Genomic DNA, 24,264 nt, shown 5'->3' with positions numbered 1-24,264 from the left:
TAAATATTAAGATGCTTGGTAACCTTCCGTTTACGCAATCTCATTAATATTAACGAGACGTCATTATAACATCAGTCATTGGCTAGCAACCTACCGACGTATTGCGTTCAACAAATCACATCTCGTCACCTAATTAATATGCATAAGCCAAGCCTTAGTAGAATGAATACGTTCGCGCACCGGTGACACGCATGCGCACTACGCACTGGGCTGTCTGAAGAAGTGCGTTTCCTTTTCAAGGGCCCGTGTGTTTGTGTGTGTATATGTGTGTGTGTGTGTGTTTAAGTGTAAAAGACAGCTGTAGTCCCTGGGTGTGCTGCGCTTCCGTAACGCTTAAAAACCTGCTCGCTTCAGGCGGGTTACCGTTTAGCGACTTCTCCGGTCTGTGAAGCGCTGCAACAGGTGTGTTTTTTAAAAGCCGAACCGTTTGTTTCCTCGCGCGTTGTGTTTTTAAATTTGAAGCGCATTCGGTCGCCGCTGTCTTAAAGGTTTTTGGGGCAATATTTGTACGCACGGACGAGCCGATCATCTTTTGTCTGCATTGATGTTAGAGGAAAGCTCTCCGGAAGATCTGTTTTGCCGAACGTGTGAATGAACACTTGTATAGCGTTATCTTCTGTTGATACAATCTAACTTCAGTGGGGTTGACCCACACATGGACTAAGTGGACAAGTCTAAAACATCTCAACTTTAAGGCATTTGGACACCAAGGGCTGATCATCTACAGAACACATAGGTACTGTTACGTCTTATGTATTAATGTGCCATTTTTATAGCTTGTTCTTAACCACCCGTTTGCTTCTTTCGTCCTTCTGCATGTCTAAGAATGGGCGCATTGTGTTTTTGAATCTGAATGCGATGGTCTGCTTCCCAGCTGTCCAAATAAGAGCCACTTGAGGCTCCTGCAGGAGACAAAACGTGTCTTGGAGATCCCTCATGATTTGTTAATCATCTTAAAGCATGTGTGCAAGATGCATAGTGAAATGCACTGGATGGTGCGTAATGGACTAGTCCCAGTTTGAGATGTAATCAGGGCCAGTGCTGATTGGGTCAGCAGTGCTGTTCTCCATCCGCATCATTCTGGGACTGTTATGTTGTCATGGATTCGTGAGTGTTTAATAACAACATCTGAATGTGGGACTGGTCTGTAAATAACAAAAATGGGGTTTTGGTGGCAGACACTAAGTTTTGGGGCTGTTATGGGACACCTGGGTAGCATGAAATTGTACACTTGTTTACTAGTAAACATACAGCTCAGTGGCAGTAACCGGATCTAGTATGGTTACATGATACTTGAAGGAGAACAAAATCCTATGTTGAAAGGGCAGTTATTCAAATCATAGTAGAAAGGCCTCAGTGTTTTTTGTTGTTTTGCCTTCATTAATATTAATGAGATGAATTTAGAAAGGTTGAATTCCAAAGGTCACTTCCTTCTGCTAAAGAGCAGATTTTAAAGGACCAGTTCCCCAAATTGTTAGTCATGTTTTAAACCTTCTGTGTGTATGTATGTGTATGTGTGTGTATATGTGTGTATAATATATATATATATATATATATATATATATATATATATATATATATATATATATATATATATATATATATACACACATACAATATTTTATTTATGTATATACTCTTGTTTTTTCACGTAATGAAAATGAATGTGGACTGTCAGTAAAATATTTCATAAAATACTTTTTTTTTTTCTATATATGTATGTATATATGTATATATGTATATATAAAAATGGTATAAAGGGGGGTTTGTAATTGCATTTCTGTGTACCCAGGTTACTTACTTAATATGCAGTTACGTAAATAAACTAACACAAATTATAATTATAAAAAAAAAACTATATTTTCTTTAATTGATGCTTTTGATGGATTTATAATTTTTATTTAGTTTAACGTGTGTATTAAATAATAGAAATTCTAAATCAAATAGGCCTACATTTAACTTGATATTCTAAAATAAACTACAACTGAAATAAAATTAATAAGACATATAGGCATAAATTATATAGACATTAAAAAATGACAAAACCACACAGCCAAATGTATAAGTAAATAAATATACAAACTAAAATGAAAATGAAAATATTACTAAAAACTGTAACAATGTCTTGGTTATACTAAAATTACACTGCTTTTTAATAATGTTGGTGTTTAATAGTCATTAGATCTGAAAGCTTCAGAGCATGGGGAGATTTTCAGTAAAGAATTACTTCGATTTCAGCATGTTTCTACCACAAAAGTTGGAAGTTGGAATAAAGTGCAAAAGTATTATGACTATTTTATGTAACTTCTGTGGTGCTTTTGGGGCTTCCCAGTTCCCAAATAAATTGTTTCAAATGTCTTTTTTTTTTCCATCCACTAAAAAAGTGAAGTCGCCTACAGCTTTGGAACGACATGAGGTTTGAATAAATTATGACAGAATTTGTCATTTTGATTGAACTGTTAACTGAGCAGCTATTCTAGAATATCTCCTTTGTCATCATTATATGTGTATCTATGTATATTTTATGCTGTTTCTGCCTTAATTCATTCATTATTTGTTGCTTAAAGTTGTATCAACTGTTGCACATATGACCGTTAACAGTGGAGCCGCTTTTCTGAAGAGCATCAAAACACCACTTCCTGCTCAGTTCCTTTAATTCACAAGTGCAAGACCTCCTCAGCCGGGCTTCATTGCATTTTGAAGTGTCTGTCAGAATTAATGTCTTTATGTATTTCTACTCGGCTCTGTCATTTGCAATGGGATTTCTCCTGTTGCTAAACTGCTGTGCCTTTCAAGCGTTTTGTGGTGTACTGCTCGACTTGTGTGCGAGAACATTAGTTGTTTTGCTCATTTTGCCAACAGTAGTCAGTTTTACTGACATATGCCATTTCCTTATTCTCGTATACTGCTCAGTTTAATAGCAACACTTCCTTACAGAGCCTGACATGCGATACTGATACCGCTCATTAATGTCAAATCTCTTTGCAGTGTTATTTTTCCACTCAAAACAAGGGGACAGATACTGTCCAGCTGCAAAAATGGCCATAAACGTTGTGTTGTGTTATATTCCAAGTCTTCTGTTAGAGGATCAGACCTAAACTGAAGTGGCTCTAGTTGCATGTTTGATTGTAGAGCTCTTGTCTTGTTTATGTTGATCGTCTCTTTGCCTCCCTACTGTCACAGTGGCTTCTCGGTAGATGACAGAGCAGTGTAATTAAGCATCAAAGGGAGGTGGAGGAGCAGCTCTGCCCAGAGGGGAGAGTGTTTGCAGGGTCAGGCTGGTGTGAGACGCCCCCTGCCATGACACTGGCTGGTGTGGAGCTTAAAAAGCCTTGTGTTAACAGAACTGAAGGAAATAACTGGGTGTAATTATGAAGGCTAATGCAGTGTAACCCTTATTTACTGGGGTTGTTTTTGGGCTTGTTGTATTTGCATTTTTTTTGTTTTTAACTAATGTCCAATCCAATCTTGTGAGAAAATGTATCTGTCTGTCTGTCTATCTAGTATATATGCTATACTATACTCACTTGTCATTTAATATTGTGTGTGTGTGTGTGTGTGTGTGTGTGTACAGCCTATATGTGTGTGTGTGTGTGTGTGTATATGTGTATATATATATATATATATATATATATATATATATATATATAATATATATATATATATATATATATATATATATTATATTATATATATATACACACACAGTAAAAATATTGTGTATGAAAAATTTAATTATTATATTAAATAGCCATTATAGTGTGTTGTAATCTCACTTTTCTTAGTTCACATCATTTTAATGTTTAAGAAATAAAATCAATATTTTTAATAATTTAATACATTTTATTTACATTATAACTAAATATATTCAACCATATTCTATCGTTTTCAATATTTCAGAATGAAAATGGCTATTTTACCAGCCCCAACACTGCATTTCCCTGTGGCCTTTGTGGGAACGCTTTGTCTTCCATCACTGTGGAATTTTGCGCATGAATATTAATGACGCGCTTGAGGAATTTATTGGTGATGAACCAGTAACATCACAGTGTCAGTGTTACTGTGTAATCACGTGCAACTGAGGATTATTACTAAAATTTTGAATCATGGGGCACCTGGGCCAGTAATTTTTTTATTAATGTTAATGAAAGAAGTCTTTTATGTTTACCATGGCAAAGCTGAATTTTCAACAGCCAATTTTTTTATTTGTGTGTGTGCCTTATTTTTATTAGTTTTTTAAGAAGCTGAGATGATAGCATGGTTATGTGTCTTCATTTTGGTCTTGTTACCTTCCTAGACAGAAAATATATCTCCCGTAACATTTGTGTCGTCAGATATGATGTGCTGAATATAGTCGGGGGAAGGTGAGCAGAATACCCGAGGTCACTATCTCTCAACCTGTTGGATCTCGCCCCAGTGCACTGATAGTAAAAGTTTCACAAGAAATTCACATACCATAATGCTGCTTTTCACTTTCATCTTCATCTTCTCATACACATTCAGCAGCACAAGGCCAATAATTACCTTTACAAAAAGTACAATAGTGGTGCAGTAACAGTTTCAGAATGTATCACCATGATTATCATATTCATGTAGCATATTTCTTTTCATGTCATTAAAAGAATGCTACAGCATTATGGTACCGTATTCAAAAATTTTGTACTTACCATGCTCATTATTTTGGTAATATCAGAAGGATTAGGATCTAACTAATATCTGTGCTAGACTCACACACTGCAACTACCCTATATCCATGTCATAACTACAGATTAAAGCTGTTTGTTCAGCAAAGCCTTTCTGAATAACCTTCAAGAGCAGTAACACATGAAAACGAATATATACGAATGAATGCCTGATATTGAGCATTTCCCTCTGAAATGTTCATAGATCCACACCCTGACACTTTAGCACTTCATAACTGATCTAAAAATAGTGAGCATATCTCAGCGGCCCTCCTGAAACACACTGACTGTACTCATTAAATTAACATGCTGAAAGATGCCCCATTTGTGGCAGAAAGGGAGAACTGAAGAGCATTCAAACGTTAGGTAGGGTCGTACGCTGACCAATGGTAGTATTTTGTAAGCGTCCTAATAGGTCAGATGTTTTGTTAAGAGGATGTGAAGTAGATGGATTTAGGGGATGAAAGGCTGTGAGGCTGGAATCCGCTCTATCTCCGAGCACATCACGTCTCTGTTCTCTCTCATTGAAGCTGGTTTCCTGGTTCCTCGTTTGGCCTAAAGGCAACTGTCATGCCTCCCTTACTGAGTCTCAGTGCTGCTCTCACACGTGCTTCACTTTGAACATGACGGCATAAATAACAGAAATTATCGTGGAAATATGAGGGGAAAAGTGGGTCTGGAAAAGTCATAGAAATTAACCTTCACGTGCTTATATATAGATAATTATACCTTAAATTATATATATATATATAGCCTTGCGAAAGTATTCTAACCCTTCATTTTTTTTTCACATTTTGTTATGTTGCTGCCTTATGTTAAACTGCTTTAAATTACTTTTGTTTCCCACATCAATCTACACTCCATACACCATAATGACAAAGCAAAAAAGGAACAGTCACAACCTTGTAAATTTATAAAAATGTAAAAAAATAAATAAATAAAAAATAAGTACATAAGTATTCAAACCCTTAAATCAGTACTTGGCTGAAGCACATTGTCTTTTTTTGTTTGATGTGACAAGCTTTGCTCATCAGCATTTGGCAATTATCTGCCATCCTTCTCCTTATCTCTTCACCTCTCAAGCTCTGTTGGTTGGATGGGGGCAGATGCACATTTTCAGGTTTCTCCAGAAATATTTGATTGGGTTCAATCCCAGGCTGTGGCTGGGCCATTCAAGGACATTCACAGAGTTGTATAAGCTACTCTTTCTGTGTGTTTAGGGTCGTTGTCCTGTTGGAAGGTGAACCTTCTGCCCAGTCTGAGGTTCTGAATGCTCTGGACTGGGTTTTCATTAAGGCAATCTCTATATTTTGCTGCACTTAGCGTTCTTTCTACTCTGACGAGTCCCTCAGTCCCTGCCACTGAAAAACAACCTCACAGCATGAGGCTGCTACCAGCACACTTTACTTTTGGGATGCTACTCTGCAAGTGGTGAGCAGAGCTGGTTTCTTTCAAACATGATGCTTAGAATTGAGGTTCATCAGACCAGATAATCTTGTTTCTCTGTCTGAGGGTAATTTAGGTGCTTTTTTGCACATTCCAAGTGTGTTTTCATGTGTCTTCACTGAGGAGAGGATTGAGTCTGGCCACACCAGCATAAAGCCCAGATTGGTGGAGTGTTGCAGAAACTGTAGGTTTCTTCTATCTCCACATATGATCGTGGAGCTCAACTAGAGTGACCTTCAGGTTCTTGGTCACCACACTAACCAAAGCCCTTCTCCATCAGTTGCTCAGTTTGGCCAGGAGACCAGCTCTAGGAAGAGTCCTGGTTGTTTCAAACTTCCTCCATTAAGGATAACAGAGATTACATTCTTATGTGACCCTTCAGTGAAGAAGAATTTTTTCCTGAACTCTTCCCCAAATTTGTGGCTTGACGCAAGCTTGTCTCTGAGCTAAACACTCAGTTTTTTATCTCAGAGGCCAGGGCTTGGTCTTTGCTCTAATATACATTTTCAGCTGTTAGACCTTTTATTAAGACGCGTGTGCCTTTCCAAATCATACCCATTCAATTGAATTCGCCACAGGTTAACTTCACTCAAAGTGTGGTAACAAACTGAATGAATGCTCCTGAGCTAAATTTGGAATAATGGAATAATCAAAGTTTTTTTTTTTATCTTTAATAAATTTGCAAAGATGTTAAAAATGTTAAATGATATATGTTATACATATACATTTTTGCAATTTAACAAATTCAATAAATTATATTATTGATAATTTTAACATCTTTATTTGCTTGATTTTAAACTAATTTTGTTAATAACAATAATTATTTTAAAATAAATCAAACATTGCCCCCTCAAAGAGGAATTTTTAAAATATTAATATATTTTAACAAAGTATTAATCGTAGTTTCTTATTAATTATTATTATTATTATTATTATTGTTGTTGTTGGTAATTGCAATAATAAATAATTCGTTTTAAAAAGATCGATCTCATAAAGGAATGGTAAATATGAACAATGAACAACAACATTTTTATTAGTAGTGGTAGGAGTTTTATTATTATTATTATTATTATTATTATTATTATTATATTTTGTTAAAATATATTGATTATATATTTTTTTAATTCCTCTTTGTGAGAAAAAACTTAAATTAATTATGCTTATTTCAATTTACATTATTTACAAATATATCCGGTACCTTGTATACCAATTATATTTTTACTTTTATTTAAATTTAATTATCTTTAATCCTTATCCAGTAATCTGAATAACTGGAAAAGCACTGAAAAAAATTCTGTCTTTGCCTTGTTAGTGCTTAAGTTACTCAACAGCTTTACTAGACACTTATGTTTGTATGTGAAATTACATAGAAGATTCTTAAGGATACTGGTGTTGTCCTTAAAACCAAAATGGATTCATTTGACCCAGCCTTAATAGAACCAGGTTGGAGAGTCCAGTTCTGGCATACAAAGACACTTTTGTCAAAGTCTGTGAATAAAGGAAAGGCTTTGGTTCTACATCACACCCTCTGGAAACTTCCGCAGTCCCTGTCATCTTCGAGCCTCCAGAGTTGCCTGGATTCAGTGCCAGTGAGCTGACCGCTGGCCTCCAGAAGTCTGCTGCAAGTTTTCAGATAGTCAAGAAATGAAAAGTTCTCTTGTGCGAGGCGTAGTCCAGCCGATGCAGTCCTTAAACGATGATATCATTTGTAACGAGAGATTTGCCAAGGCACACCCCGAAATTGTTGCTGATCACAGAAAAGCCTCATTGATTTTGATTGGTGAATGCATTCTTCTTTGAATGTCAGCCTCGGGTTTTCTAAATGAGCCGTTTTTGTGGTTGGATGTTGCTCAGATTTGCCAGTATCCTGCTTTTTTGATGTGCCACACATTTTATTTGTCTGTGTGCATCAACTTTAGATGTTTTCACATGATTGCATCATTTGTTTCCCTCTGTTACGGTTGTTTAGGGTGAGCTTACTCAATAACACCATCTGGACGATTTCCACAGCTTAGTGTCAATGCGACAGTCAAATTATTTAATACAAGTCAGAAATATCTGTTACTTCACATTTTTTTCACAGAGCCTGTTTACAGGGTTAGCATATTTCTATTTATGTTTCTTGGTGGTTGCTAGGGTGTTATGGGCAGATTCTTTGATGAAAATCAATGGGATTTATTTTATTTTTTTCGGTTGTACAATTTCATATTGAGTTCTGCATCAAAAGTGTATTGGATGAAGTTAGAGGGATTGTTTATATCTACCGCAAGTATATGTGACAGATGATTTATGTGATGATGAGTAATAATAATGTATGCCTTAGCAAACAACACTAATAACGTGTCTTGTTAAGTGGCAAATAAGTGGATTATGAGAGTGAGATATTAATAGCTCATTGCTTTAATTGGCAAGTGTGGTAAAGACAGGCGGTTACTTAAATTGAAAAAAAGTTTCTTCCTGCCACTTTTTGCAGACCACTTGTGCCATTATTTTACTGCATGGTTCAGTTCATTTTATCTTAGTTTTTTTTATTATTCCTTTGTTTTGAGGTTTGTTTGTTTGTCTTGTTTTGTTTTATCTTGTTGTTAAATTTTGTTTAGTTTTTTTTTTTTTTTTTTTGTTTAGTGGTTTTGTTTGGATTTAGTTTTGTCTTGTTTTTGTTTAGTTTTCATTTTGTCTTGTTTTGTAGTTAATTATTTTTAAGTGTTTTTATTCTTAATTTTTTTATTGGTTTGTTTAGTCTTTATTTTGTTTCGTGTTTTTCTTAAAGCCCAACACCCAGTTTTATACAATATTTAACTTGCTCCATGTCTCATCAAGGGGTTCTTGGCCTAAAAAACGCTGGTCTACTAGGATACAAACAAAATGGTTTCATTCTGCTCTGAAAAATGAGTGCATTAATTCCTTGTATCTATACTCAGGCATTTTAAAAAATAACTGTTAAAACTGACAAATTCAGACATATTTGAAATGGCAAGCTACTACAACGACAATTAGTTTCCTGTCTTTAGATGATTCATGCTATTCCTATGTTTGGGGAGTATAAAATTAGGAAGTCCGAGCAGCAGGGGAAGGCTGTGTTTTTAAAGGGAAGTGTGTTATATCCTCACTGTAAGGGCTTCTGTAGATTGCACCGATGTTGGCGCCCCTTTAGACATATGCTGCTCTAGCCAGCACCCTTCAACCCATAGTGCTCATCACCCACCAACGCCTACATGCCAATACAGGAAAACCGTTTTAGTCTCGGCAGCTCAAACAGGAAGTGATTTCATGTTGTGGAGCTCGCTGCAGCTTTCAAGCCAGAGCTACTTTGCATTGAACAGACTGGCAGTCAGCGTTGGTTGACATATTAATGAGGTCAAGGCGCTCAGTGTCATATCATGTAGTTCACAAGCACACTGCATGCACCGCGGTTCTTGTGAAAATAAGGTGGGAGGATTGAACCGGTGTGAATTTCACTGTTACTCACAAAGAATGATAAAAAACTGTTGCAAATAGCTGCAAAAGGTATCAAAACCAACGTGCACAGTTTTTGAAGTCAACAAAACAGAGCCTGTTTACTTTCTTAATGACCATTCCTGGTTGTATTGTGCACAAATGAATGGCACTGATGAATAAAATCAAGGCCCTCATCTTATTTTCATTGAAATACATCACATTACGAAATGCGAATGCTGTTTCGTGTTGACTTTTAAAGCTCTTTTTCGGTTTAAGGATATATAACTTGGTTAGATTTCTGCCTACAACTGACTGCTCAGTTGCAGCTACGTTTTCTGTTATTTCGTTCACTTCTAATGTAGAGCAGAAATGTTTCAGGTAAATTTGGTATCTGCTTCCAGGTGCAGTTTAATTCCCGTAAGAATTCGTCCCCAACTGCCTGCTAATTTGTTCCCATGAGAGTGTTGCGTGAGGATGGCAGACTTGCAGGTGTCATTTGCTTTGGTTTAAGTTCAAGTTCAGTTCAGAAGTTTCTTCTCCCTACAAAACTTGTCATAGTGGAAATAGAGGAATAATAACTTAACGTTGATTCACGTTGCTCGTCACCATGAAAGTGAAAAGTTTTTCTTTTTTCATTTCTGCTTTCTGGTGTTCTCAATTCTCAAGCTGTGGTGCGAGTTAATTTTTTCCATAGTAATATATTTTTATTTGTGGACCAGCACAGTTTTATTTAACCTCATGTTAACATGAAGAGACCAAGTCTCAAAGCCAGATCTTTAAGTAAACCGCACTAGATCTAATCTAGTGGCCACTTGGACCAGAAGAATCAGACTGACATGTAAAACCTGACCGACTAGGACACTTATCTGAAATCTATAGACTAGCATGAAAAAGAAAAAATATTTAGTTTATTTAATTTCACATATTTAAGTATAAATAATGGCAGCAGTCTCCAAAAATGAATGTACAAAAACCCCAAAAAATTGCATGTGTACATGTGTATATAAACTCTCAAAACAAGAAGTGACCTATTTTGTGATTATGGCCTATATGTATAGTTTCTGAGTATCTAAAATATGTCAATTATTGGCTATATAGGTTCTTCAGTATATTTAGCTTTAGTTAGAGGCTTTTCCAAGTGTAAAGTGTGTGATGTCCTCTGCTCACGCTGAATATTTAACAGGCTTTTTGCAAGCTTGCTTGCTGCTCAGCCCTTCTTCCTGTCTGAGGCATCGGAAAATCTACAGCCGCCACTTCCCTTTTGAAAGTGTGTGTGCTTGAACAGTGTTTGTGGACATGCTTGGTACATCTAATTTTGAGTCATTGCTAATGATCATTTTCTATATCTGTATTACTTGTAAATGCTTTTCAGGATTTAGCATTGAAGAGCCTTTTTTAGTGTTTTTAAAGTTATTTGAGTGTTTGTTTAAATAGTATTGTTATTTTAATTTAATGTGCATCCAATAATGACCTTTTTATTTTTTAATTCACAGATCTTTGGCCAGTTCTGGCTGCAGCTGTACACCTCAGACTCAGCTCTGATGTTACCGGCTGAAACGGGTCGACTGTGAGAGGACGATTTCCCTCAGTTATGTCTACCTTTGAGGTAACACAAATCTTGAAATGTTGCCATTTGGCTATAATGTGAAATATGACTTTATTTTATTTCTATAGCATCCTGTGTTTGTACATCAAGGGCTTTTCCTTATATTCCCATTCCCCTCTCTAGACGATCTGGCCTCCCGGCACCGAGTGTGTAGCCAGGTACAACTTTCCTGGAACGGCCAACCAGGACTTGCCCATGTGCAAAGGAGATGTCCTTACTATAATTGGAGTAACTAAGGTAAATTTCTAAAATGAATGACAGACATTTTAAAGAGAGAGACATCATTTATACACCCTCATTTGAACTAACATTTTAAATGTAAAATATATATATATTTTTTATAAACTATCAATTTTCATACACTACCAAAGGTTTGTGGTCAGTAAGATTTTGTTCAGTGTTTTCAATAGAAGGATCTTATGGCTCCTTTGAACAGTAGATTACTTTTTAAGTGTTTGTAAAGATTTTAGAAGAAAACATTTGCCAACTAATGCAATACTTAACATAAAAAGAGAAGTTCAGCATAATATTCACACTACTTTTGCTGTACATTGAAAGTGTGATTAGAAACCCGTGACTGCCAAGGTCCCAAAATGGCTTAAAAATATAACAAGTGTGCTATACAATACCTTATTGTGAAGAACAGACTGAAATCTAAGTCAGTATTTGTTGAAATTCATTTCCACTCCATTGAAAAGTCCAGCTTGAACATCCTGCTAAATATCTGTTTTGTGTTTTACATAAGAAGTTTTCATATATGGGTTTGGAACAACATATGATAAAATACATTTTCATTTTTGGGCACCTATTACTTTAGAATTTGTCTGCTGGTGCTTCCTTCCAGGATCCAAACTGGTACAAAGCAAAAAATGCAGCAGGACGAGAGGGTATCATACCAGCAAACTACGTTCAGAAGAGAGAAGGAGTGAAATCAGGCGGTAAACTGAGCCTTATGCCGTAAGTACATAGTTTATGACGGTTTCACTGATCCTCACTTGAACTACGATAAGAGAGAGTGTTTGTGTGCGTTTCATGAATACAAACATTAGTGTGCCATATTTAGCATGTATCACTGATATAATCACAGATCACCTACTGCTGTATATATGTAATAATACACAAATGTCTTCCTGTGTTCCGGTCGACCACAATAATCCAAGGACTCATTTGAATCAGCTAGCTGTTTAATATAGTAGGAGAAATTAGACAGTTATACAAATAGCAGCACTCAGGCCAGTGGAAAAAGTCCATCTCTCAGCATCTGATATGCAAAGACCAGAGACATGCATCACGATTAAGGTTCGGTTGTAAGAGAGCATGTGATATTCTTCAATTACTTGCTGCTTTTAGAAGGAACAATGGATATAATGAAGCTGACATCTCAGTTTTATTTAGCGTGGCAATGCAGCGTCAAGTGAATCCTTCAAACCTGATGTACGGGATCTGGATGTCTGCTTTTAGCCATGTGTAATGGAAGGTTTTGTTTTAGATGTGTTTGGCTTTAGCAGATTGTGACGGTAGCAGTCGTTTATATGCCGTCTAGTGCACAGCTTTGGTTTATTTTCGATGGTGTGTATGTATATGTGTGGGTAATTGGGAGATACAGATTGGATGTTTGTCATGCCAGGGAAGCCACAGAAGGGCCAGGCAAGGCCAGCGCTCCTTTTGGAAGCCTGTAATTTAGCTTCCTTTTCTCAGTCTTGTGCACAATATTATGTACCGGAATCAGTGTTTCGATTACTAAATTTTCCCGATAGCTGGTCCTAAGTACATACTAAACAAAACAATACTATTCTATGTGACACATTTTAGGGTTTTTAAAGTCAAATACCAACACAGGAACACTGTTTTGGTGATTCAATGTATTAACACAAGTTCATGAGTTTGTTTTGACTGATTCATTAAAAGAACTGGCTCATAAGAGTCATAAGAATTCATACTGTATTGGATTGAATTAATACAATTCACATCTACAAGTAGAAACAAAACAATACAATTTTCTGACACATTTTAATGTTTCTAACATAAAAAAATACCATTACAACAGCAGTTTTTTTTATTTTTTTTTAGCATGATTCAAAGTGTTAACTGACGAGTTCACAAGTCTTTTTCACTTAATTCTCTTGAGGAAACAGCTAGTAAGAGTCATTATTTTGTGAATTGGACTACATTTATCCATTTAGTAGCTATTTATCCAAACCAAATTTCAAATGAGGAGCATCAGAGGCAAAAATTAAAACGATTTAATTTCTTTGTTCACACTACATTTATAAGAAAATAAATAAAAAAAAAAGCAGTATGATTTTTGTAGCATATATTGAGTTCCATTTATTACAACAAAGTTCTTTTCTGAATATGTGATTTTGTTCAATTTAATAGAACAAAGATACAAATGAAATAAACAGTGCTTTATATTTTCAGGTAAGTCTAATAGTATTCATGTACAAAAATTGAATAATCAAATGTAAAATGACACTGCACAGTCTTCAATGTATCAATTAAATTTAACAGATCTGTTAAAGCTTAAGTGATTTTTCTCTGTGCGTTTTGTTTGATTAACATTCATGACACAGAAAGCCTCAATAACATTAAACTGCTGTGAACCAATATACTGTTACACATTCATTTTCTTTCTCAATTGTTTACCTTCACCTAAGCCATAAGCAACTGTGTTTACAAGGATACTTGGAGAGACATTTATTTTGACATAGTTGTGAACAGAATTCAGTGTTCACATGCATCTGCGTGGCTCTAACCGTGTCTACACCGGACGCGAGCGGCACGGCGCAACGTGACAAAACACTATAGAAGCCATTATATGTTGCCGTCTGACAACACTGGATGCGGCGTGTCACGACAACTCCCCGACAGTAAACTGATGCCCTGATTTATGACATACTGACACACAAAGTTCAAAGGATTTGCAACGGTTACTTGTCGCATCCAGTGTAGACAGACTATAGATGTAGTGGTGCGACATGACAGCTGTTGTGTCCGGTGTAGACACACAAAGAAAACGATCAGTATACTAAACATCGCACATCCTGCGATGGGACTATCGCGGATACACACATTGCGATGCTGAAACGATATATCGTACAGCCCTAAGGTGTTTTTCAGATTCATGATTCAAAGCGCAACACTGATTAAAAATAAGTCTTTTTGACTAATCCATTAAAAGAACAGGCTCTTAAAGTCCCCCTGAGGTCAAAAAATGTTATTCCTTAAAACATCAAAATGGCATATTTAAATGTTTTTTTCCTTGTGAAAATAATTTTCGCATGACTTAAAATAGCTTGAATGTAAGTCTACAACCTTGCCTCATTTACTATACGCAGATCTATGCATATGCAAATTAGCCCCGCCTCCACTCAGTCACACCAACCAGAGCCTCCTGATCCATGGATAATGACTGACTAAAACTATGTTTTTACTAGCAGACAACTACAGTGGATACTGTAACTTTCGTTAAAGTGAATTACTTGATGTTTTGAAGACTCGAATGCAGCCAAGTTTGTGATTCCAATTCAAATCATGTTTCTGGACTGCCTTTGGGAAATAACAGTTTTAAGGAGAAAATACTCAGCAATGATGTTGATTAATGGATTGGTACATGGTTTGTCTAAAAGCATATTAAAAACGCCATTTAGACAAATAAACAACATAAAAAACTTGATTTTCACTACGGGGGGTAGCAAACACTACTAAAACTAAAACTTCTGGGTTCCTGGTTATTTCTGACTGATTCATTAAATGAACTAGCTCGTAAGACTGACTGAAAACTATTCTTCATCAGACCACAGCAACACAAAATATGCTTTGATATGACTTGAAAAATGATGAACAGCGCAAACACATGTCTTTTATCTGTGGTCACTCAGATGGTTCCATGGAAAAATCACACGCGAGCAGGCCGAGAGGCTGCTTTACCCCCCAGAGACAGGCCTCTTCCTGGTGCGTGAGAGCACCAACTACCCTGGCGACTACACCCTGTGTGTCAGCTGTGACGGCAAGGTGGAGCATTACCGCATCATCTACCACAACGGCAAACTGTCCATCGATGAGGAGGAGTACTTTGAAAACCTCATGCAGCTCATGGAGGTGAGGGTTACTGGCTTAAGTTGTTGTTGTTGTTTTCGTAGCTAACAGGTCTATATTTGGTCTTATAGATGACTGGTAAAATACTTATATAGTCAGCACAAGCACACTCCAAAGTTAGCCCAGCAGGTTGTGAAACCAACAGGCTTCTTCCTGAAGTCCTCTCACTGCCTCGTCAACATTATCAAATTGATCGCGACACACAGATACAAGAATAGCCCTAACAGGAAGTCAGTCCACATCAGACGCGCTGGCTACAGAGATGGGGCGAGCATTTATGATAGACTCCAGGAAACAATTTTTTACACGCAAACCTTGTGCTTTGAGGTCAAAGGTTCAATCCAGGCTTGCTGGAGGAGGTGACACTGCTAAACGAGAGCTATGAAATGAACTTGGTGTTTTAACGGAAAGTGTGTTTTGTTGGGTGTTGTTCGGGAATGGAGGTTTTTTCTAGTTGAATGTCACACCGACTGAGAGAACATCCGTTACGTATTAATTTACCATTGTATTTACATGATACTGTTTGCAGCATACTTCAGAGAAAACTAAATGAAACGGTAATTCGTATTAATTATATGTATTTATAGAATTTTTATATATATGTGACCCTTGACCACAAAACCAGTCATAAGGGTAATTTTTTTGAAATTGAGATTTATACATCATCTGAAAGCTGACTAAATAAGATTTCCATTAGATGTATAGTTTGTTAGGATAGGACAATATTTGGTTGGGATACAACTATTTGAAAATCTGGAATCTGATGGTGCAAAAAAAATCTAAATATTGAGAAAATCACCTTTAAAGTTGTCCAAATGAAGTTCTTAGCTATGCATATTACTAATCAAAAATTAAGTTTTGATATATTTACGGTAGGAAATTCACAAAATATCTTCATGGAACATGATCGTTACTTAATATCCTAATGATTTTTGGAAAGAAAAATCAATAATTTTGAACCATACAATGTATTGTTGGCTATTGCTACGAATAATAACCGTGCTACTTATGACTGGTTTTGTGCTCCAGGGTCACTTGTACGATATTTTTTTTTTTTGTGTGTGTTTGTGTTTGTATGTATGTTTATATATTTGTTTTATATGTATAATTAGCTAAATATTGTATACTGTAATTCATATATATATATATATATATGAAGGATTTTGGGGAATAATATGTATGAGTTTTTTTTTGTGTGATATCCTCACTTACATAAATGAACTATATTGTCCTGCACACGCTAGTAAAAAAATATGGTGTCTGAATAATTTTTGGTTTGACTGTGTGTGTGTATGTGTGTGTGTGTGTGTGTTTGTTATGTGTAACATGTTTTTTATTTATTATCTATTTATTTATTATCATATGTATGTAATATATATATATATATATATATATATATATATATATATATATATATATATATATATATATATATATATATATATATAAAAATAAAAATTCTTCATGCAGTGGACTACCAGTAAAAAAAAATTATTCAGACACTTTGACCTGACCATGTTTTGCTGAAGTGTTTTTCCTTTAATAACTAATGTGAGCTTTTTACACCACAGACTGAACAAAATGAAGCATTGCATGGTTATTGGTCGACCTAAATTGGTATTATCTAATTGTGTACTTAGATTTAACAGCTGACAGCTATTCAACCAAATTCATTACATACCTTTCTATCAAAGTTACCTGACATTATCAAGAGGAATTTATTCTGATACAGTTTAACTCATATGTTTTTGTCATATTTTATTACCATCTTCTAAACTAATAAACTGTGATAATGTGAGAAATGTTGAACATTTCTGAATAAATTTTGGCTTGACTGCATGTATAAAAAAAATTAAAAAATATAATAATTATTAGTAAGGTTGGTATTAAGTATTATCATATATTTATCATATGCACTATATTTTAGCAGTCTGTTTTAGTATAATATAAAAAGCTTATTTAATTTTGTAAGCAATTATTTTTTAAATTACATTTTGCCGTCTTCACATCTCACACCATATCAATGGGGTTTTAATACTTCGGAATACATACAGTAGCTGTCTTTCGTATTTTAGGAGATGGATCATCATAAGAGGATCATCATATTTGGTGGTCCTTGATATGAGAAAGTTTAAAAACCCCTTTATAACGTAATGAGGAGATATTCAAATCTTCTTAGGCAAGCACGCACCACTTAAATTTTCATGTGCAAATCCACTTTGGGAGCCAACATACAAGCTTTTTATTGGGTGCCTGAGAGTTGCTATGTGGTTGCTAAGGTGTTCTGAGTGGTTTTAGCGTGTTGCTGTGCAGATCATAGGGTGTTCTGGGTGGCGGCTTACTGGCACAAATCAGAAGAGCCCATTCTTCATATTCTGGGCATTGCACACCTTTTCTCAAACAGGCCTCATCATTTGAGGTGAATTCAAGCCTGTAGCCTCATGGCTGCACCGCTAATGAAAAGACAGCCTTAAAAAGAACCGATTTACATAGATGTAGGATGTAAATGCCTAATTTGTATAATTTTACATATCTTTTTTATTATTATTATTATTATTCCACAGTCCTTTGGCCTCATTAGGGTTGGTCTGTGTGATTAACCAGTGATCCGCTCTCGGTTAAGTGTTGATGGTTCTGCTTTGGTTATTTTTGATTGGGGTCTGGGTGACTTCAGTTGGGTTCCTCAAGTCTCTCCTCACCCATTCTATCACAGAATTCCACACATTCTTTAGTGTAATTTTGGCTACAGTCGCCCTCTCTCTCTTTCTCCCACCCTTATAGCCTCAGCTGAACAGTTGTGCTCTTTCCAAAGGAGTGGACGAGTCTTAAAAAGTCTACAATAAGCCTTTATGTTCATAGTGATTAAACTACCGCAGATAATATTCTTCCCACAATCCACTCGATAAAAATTAGTCAGAAAACCAGTGGAGAGATATTCAAAATAAAAGCTGTAAACTGATATGGTCCACTGTCGTCTGTAATGGCTCATTATGGCAACGTTAAATGTAACCAATAATAAAAAAACAGTATTTTTTTTCAGCAAGGATGCGTTGCATTTATCAAAAGCGACAGTAAAGACATTTATAAAGCTACAAAAGTTTTCTATTTCAAATAAACACACTTTTGAACTTTCTATCTATCAAACAATACTGAAAAAAATGTATCATGATTTCCAAAAATATATTAAGCAGTGCAGTTGTTTTCAATATTGATACAAAATTATTCTTTAGCATCAAAAATCCGCATATTAGAATGATTTCTATCATGTGCCTGACTGGAGTAATCATGCTGAAATGTTTTACTGTATTTTTGGTCAAATAGATGGAGCCTCGTTGACATATTTTATTGGAAATAAAAAAAAAAATCTTACCGACCCCAAACTTTAGAACATTACTTAAAATGTTTAACATTATTGTCATTTATGATGGTTAGTAACTTTAGAAACTATGGTGTGTTGCCGTGGTATTTTTTTGTCAGGGAAATGTTCAATACGTCCAAGAATTACTGCAGCTTTTGTTGGAGTGTAGACATGCAAATGTGTTGTTATTTTGAGCGCGCGTGTAACAGCAGCGCAGTTCCTGGAACAGTCGATAACGAGGAAGTGACAAAGAGGAAGCAGCGCAGGTTCCAGATCACTTCAGCAGCCCAATCGATTAGTATCACGCCGCCTGGCTTCACGGTTATAGCTTCCAGATACACAGAACCACAAACACGTATTTCAGCACCGAAATGATAAGAATGTAGTCGCCTGTGTGGACTTATTCATCTGAGGAGAGGAAGCGCAATCAATAATAGAACATGCGCAATACAACGGCGACCCCTGCTGGCCATCACAGTTTACTGCGTTGGCTGTGTCTTAAAACGTTTTAAAAGCTATCGACATGAGTTCTTGCCTATTTAAATAGCACGTTCAAACCTCATTTAACTTTTTACAGTCGTAAAGTGCATTTATTTGCGTTTTGATTTGTATTAATCAGTCAAATGTTCATTTAATGTATCATGGTATTTACATGAACATTTTACCATTACACTTCCATGGTATATCATTTGTAAATTACCTTAATTTGTGTTTGTGTGTTTTAACAGCACTACACTAATGATGCAGATGGACTTTGTACCAGACTTATCAAACCTAAACTCATGGAGGGGACTGTGGCGGCCCAGGATGAGTTCTCAAGAAGTAAGAAACTTATCGACTATACCCGCAGATGAATTTGTTGATTTATAGAGAATTAAATTACTGTGTGGCTTCAGGGTTTGTTTTAAGGGTTCCTTTTCCACAGGTGGCTGGGCTCTGAATAGAAAAGAACTGAAGCTCATCCAGACTATTGGAAAGGGAGAGTTTGGAGGTACAGATACTTTTTTTTTTTTTTTGTTAAGAAATAACATCTAGATCATTGCATTTAAATTAATTTGATTCAGGGCCCAGATTTTACATCATTTAGCTTAAAAAAGTAAACATAAATTTATTAATAGCATCATAAACTACCCAGGCAGCCAGTAATTCATCTGAACTTGCAAGTGCTAGAAAAATCTGCTCTTTTTGGTTCTTAGATGTGATGGTCGGAGACTACAGAGGCAAGAAAGTAGCGGTGAAGTGTATCAAACATGACGCAACAGCGCAGGCCTTCGTTGCAGAGGCTTCTGTCATGACGTGCGTCCTCCCCGATTGACAGAGAATAAAAAATGATAAGGCTTTTTATGTTTTTATATTTAAATATAAATATTCACGTTGACTGTTACAGGCAATTACGGCATAATAACTTGGTACAGCTGCTGGGGGTGATCGTGGAAGAGAAGGGCAGCCTCTTCATTGTCACTGAGTATATGTCCAAGGTCAGTGAGTGACCCAAAGCTGTTGACACAGAGAATAACTGGACGTATACAAATAATCTTGTCTTTAAATCCTATAAATCATTATTTGAATGTCTTAATTTCTTTTTTTCAGGGTAGTCTAGTGGACTATCTGCGCTCCAGAGGACGTAGTGTTATTGGTGGAGATCGTTTGATCAATTTCTCAATGTGCGTTTCTTTTTATCACATCTTTTATTGTATTCTTCCAGCTTTGTCTCATTAGTAATTCTAAAATTAACAAATCATTTTTAAAAATGTTTTCTTCAATTATTTTGTTTCTTTATTTTGTAGGGATGTCTGCAAGGCGATGGAATATCTTGAGGCCAATAACTTTGTGCACAGGGATCTGGCAGCTCGTAATGTTTTAGTGTCAGAAGACAACATAGCAAAAGTCAGTGACTTTGGCCTTACCAAGGAAGCATCATCTACTCAAGATACAGCCAAACTGCCTGTTAAGTGGACTTCACCTGAGGCCTTAAGGGAGAAGGTATGTGTTCTGCTTTTGCTTTAATAAGTTTAGAGACATTTTAAAACATCCTCGTCTTTCTTTTATTTCTACCTATCTGTCTGAAACAGGCGTTTTCCACTAAGTCAGATGTATGGAGTTATGGCATCTTACTGTGGGAGATCTATTCCTTTGGTCGGGTACCTTATCCAAGAATTGTAAGTCTCTTCAAAACATGACAATTATTATAATTTTTTTAAATAATTTTTTTTATTTGTAGTTGTTTTTCATAAATACAATTATTTATTTTACCTAGTTTAAATTAAAACTACTAAAATAAATAGAATATTATAATCAGTACATTTTAATCCAAATTCTATACACCTCAAAACAGAAACATGACCAATAAAAAGTAAATTATTATTATTATTATAGTTTTATTAATAATTAAAGTGTCCCTATTATGGGTTATGAAAGCATCATATTTTAGTTTTGGGAGTCCCCAGTAACAGGTTGACATGCATGCAAGGTCAAAAAAACACTTTCATTGTCTTATAATATGCATTTATTTTTACTTTACTTGCTCAACGACTCCCAAACGATTTTCCAAACCCCTCCTTTGCGTGAAGCTAATCTGCGGTGATTGGTCCGATTGGTCTCATTTTCATTTCATCATGCCTGTAATGCCTGATAAAGCAGCGTTTGTGAGCACAGTGCTGCTTTGTGTACAGCGTTAGTGGCATCTAGTGGCAAATAATTAATTTGCATTTTCATTTAGACCAATGGGAAAAGACCAACAACTGATCGGCTTGGGATTCATTTTAAAAACGACTCGTTTCAATGATTCAGAGTCGACTCTTTCTTTTGAGAGACAATAACTTTATACACGGTGCACTTTCAGAATTAAAACTTTCCAGGATGTTTTCATTCGCTTAGAGCTGTGTTACACACTGCATGAAAGGTCATTTTCAAAAAACTTTAAATTTACATTGAAATAATTACATTAAATTGGATGGTAATATAATACATGCAAGCCACAAAAAATAAGAAACATGGCCAATACAATAAAAATACAGTAATAATAAAGTAGATTTTAAAATTATTATTGTTGTTATATAAGAACAATAATCTAATTTAACGTAAAATAGCATATTAAAATCTATTTAAAAAATATTTTTTATTTAATTTAGATCAATCATCTAGACATCTAATTTAAATTAAAATAATCTTTAAAATAAAAATAAAAAAAATAATTGGGATATTATAATTAATGCATTTTGTAATGTTATTTCTATGTGAATTTAATTGAAAATATATATTTTAGTGTTTTGCAAGATTTCTGCACATACCACATTATGCCTGTTTCCTACAATTTTACGCCATGTCCACATGTACACGGGTTTTTAAAAAAATCTCTGTCCACATGAAAACGCAAACGTATGCTATGATGCACTGTCAAGAGCATGCCAAGCCAACAGGTGGCGATATAATCTCAACCGTTAAAGCCATGTTGGCCAATCAGAAGCCTGAAAAAGTTTCCAGTAGGTGGAGTTTTGTTGTCTATGCATAACACTGCAACCAGAGTTTTTAAAAACCTTCACCCTGGCAGGCGTTTTCAAAAATGTTCGGTTTCAGTGACCTGGTGCTGCGATTGCGTGTGGACAAACAGCCAAACCGCATAGAACAAGCTGCGTTTTTAAAAATAACCTTAAAAGGGCCTTAAGTATCAAGGCAAATTCTACCAGTAGAGGACACTGTTTTCTACCTCAGCACATTTTTGCTAAGTTGTGGTGTCCTTCATCCTCTGTTCTGTTCTCTGTTCAGCCTCTGAAGGAAGTTGTCCCACGTGTAGAGAAGGGCTATAAGATGGACGCCCCAGACGGCTGCCCGGCGGTGGTGTATGACATCATGAAGCAGTGCTGGACTCTGGACCCTGTGGCGCGTCCCAGCTTCAGAGAACTGAGACAGACACTTCAAGATATCATAGCCAATGAGCTTTACCGATAAAAGACAAAAACTAGAGGAAAAAACACAAAGAGGAAGACCTTCACGGGACCATTCTCATACAGTCTGACCAAAATCTACTCTTAAAGCAGTGGACTTGGAAAAACATCAGCAGACATTTTCTTTTGCAAGTGCACTCTTTTTTTCTACTTTGCATCGCTTTCATGGCTTGATTTTCTTAATTTTGGGGAGGCTGGCCTTCTCTACAACAACTCACCTCTTTTTGATTTAGAAGATCTTCAGCCTCCTCTGATATGTCCTCATACGCTTCCTTATTTTGGACTTTTGATTAGCATATAGGATTTTCTGCCAAAAAAAAAAAAAAGAGAGAAAATCAGCCAATATCATCAGACAATAAATATCATTAGAAATGCTATATGATGGCACCCATAAGGCTGGTTGTCTGCAAAATAAACCAAGAACAATAATTGGCACTTAGGGAGACCGTATGCTCATCCAAAACTGTTTTCCGTTCCAGTAGCCAATGAAATCCACCAGAGAATCTTTCTTCCATTTCACAGTGCCTTTACACCAGAAGTCTGTTGTTGTTTTTTATATATGTTGTTAAGAAGCGCTTGCATTTCCTGCTCTCTTGCTCATCTTTTCAAACATGCGTCAGTCTGAGCCTCAAAACCAGAAAGGATGAATATAAACATTGTGGGCCTTTAAAAAGAGATGGCTTGTGTGGAAGCCGGGTTGATTTAATATATAAAAAAAAAAAAAAAATGTAATAGTAAAACTGAGAAATTATATAAAAAGGCCACAAATACAGATTTGAGAAATATTTGTGATGTATGTTGACTTTTGCGAAGGACCTAATTTTATCTTAGTAATTTTCATATTTTTTTCTTTGCTGCCATATTTCAGAAAAAATCATTCCACCTGAACAGTTTGATAAAAACAAAAGATAAAGACAAAAAAATAAAAAGGCTGCCAAAAAGCTTTGAATGTGTGTTTGTGCGTTTAAATGTAACTGTACTGTCTTTCAATTTAAAGGTCAGTCAAGGAAGCTCTAAATGCACCCAGAGAGGAAACACATCATCTATACAAGCTTCTGCCCGTTTAGCAGTGACCCAAACAGTCATGACACGTGACAGATTTTCACCATAAGGTTTTGACACATGTATGTGCACTGGTAATAGTAATCCAGATGCCCTGCAGATGTCACGTGTTTTGAAAATGACATCACATGCTCCTCCATCTGGATGTGATGGGATCATTCTCTGGTCTATCTATAGGATGCTGTATTTCTGCTCAGTGTGTGTTTCTCGTCAGCAGCATGATATCAAGGAGAGCGTGCAGCTAGAAAGAAACCTGAACCACTGAAATGCGGTTTTCGGTGAAGGTGAATCTACCTCTGGTGAACAAAAGCCCTGGAATGAAAACATACCAACACAGAGAAATGTTTGCATTTCCATTTTTGATAAACAAATATTTGAGTTTGTTTCTTATGGTGAGCTGCTACTACTTATAAACTATAATTCTAGAAATACTTCACTTTTTATTTGTACAATATTTGAAAACTACTAGGAAAAAAACAGCAAACAGAACATTTCTTTTTTTTAATGAAATATTATTTCAAATATATAGATAAAATAAAACAATACTCAATTTAAAAATAGCAATTATTTAATAATTGGTATAGTGTGTGTGTTAAAAAGTATTTATCAAATTTATAGATTTTTGAATTT

At 35.7% G+C, this 24,264-nt stretch overlaps 1 protein-coding gene across 2 annotated transcripts; it reads left to right on the top strand.

The window, feature by feature from the left end:
• The first annotated feature begins 195 nt into the window (after positions 1 to 195).
• LOC109075433 (tyrosine-protein kinase CSK-like) lies at positions 196 to 23,515 on the top strand. Of its 2 annotated transcripts, none has more exons than XM_019091335.2 (13): positions 196 to 736; positions 11,060 to 11,172; positions 11,296 to 11,409; positions 11,990 to 12,129; positions 15,054 to 15,273; positions 19,357 to 19,450; positions 19,554 to 19,619; positions 19,825 to 19,924; positions 20,016 to 20,106; positions 20,219 to 20,292; positions 20,416 to 20,611; positions 20,701 to 20,787; positions 22,394 to 23,515. In XM_019091335.2, the coding sequence occupies exons 2-13, from the start codon at positions 11,158 to 11,160 to the stop codon at positions 22,574 to 22,576; spliced, it is 1,380 nt and encodes a 459-aa protein (XP_018946880.1). In that variant the 5' UTR covers positions 196 to 736; positions 11,060 to 11,157; the 3' UTR covers positions 22,577 to 23,515. The 2 variants fall into 2 exon arrangements, with proteins under 2 accessions (XP_018946880.1, XP_018946882.1); XM_019091337.2 differs by having other exon boundaries at positions 197 to 736; positions 12,017 to 12,129.
• Positions 23,516 to 24,264: the final 749 nt, after the last annotated feature.

Source organism: Cyprinus carpio, chromosome B25 (genome assembly GCF_018340385.1).
Source record: "Cyprinus carpio isolate SPL01 chromosome B25, ASM1834038v1, whole genome shotgun sequence".
Taxonomy (NCBI): domain Eukaryota; kingdom Metazoa; phylum Chordata; class Actinopteri; order Cypriniformes; family Cyprinidae; genus Cyprinus; species Cyprinus carpio.
Note: the sequence above shows the minus strand (reverse complement) of the source record. Positions and strands in the feature narration are given on the sequence as shown.

Coding starts and splice junctions, on each gene's coding strand:
- LOC109075433 (XM_019091335.2), top strand. Junction 11,410..11,989: donor CTATAATTGGAGTAACTAAG/GTAAATTTCTAA, acceptor CTATTACTTTAG/AATTTGTCTGCTGGTGCTTC. Junction 20,293..20,415: donor CGTTTGATCAATTTCTCAAT/GTGCGTTTCTTT, acceptor TTTATTTTGTAG/GGATGTCTGCAAGGCGATGG.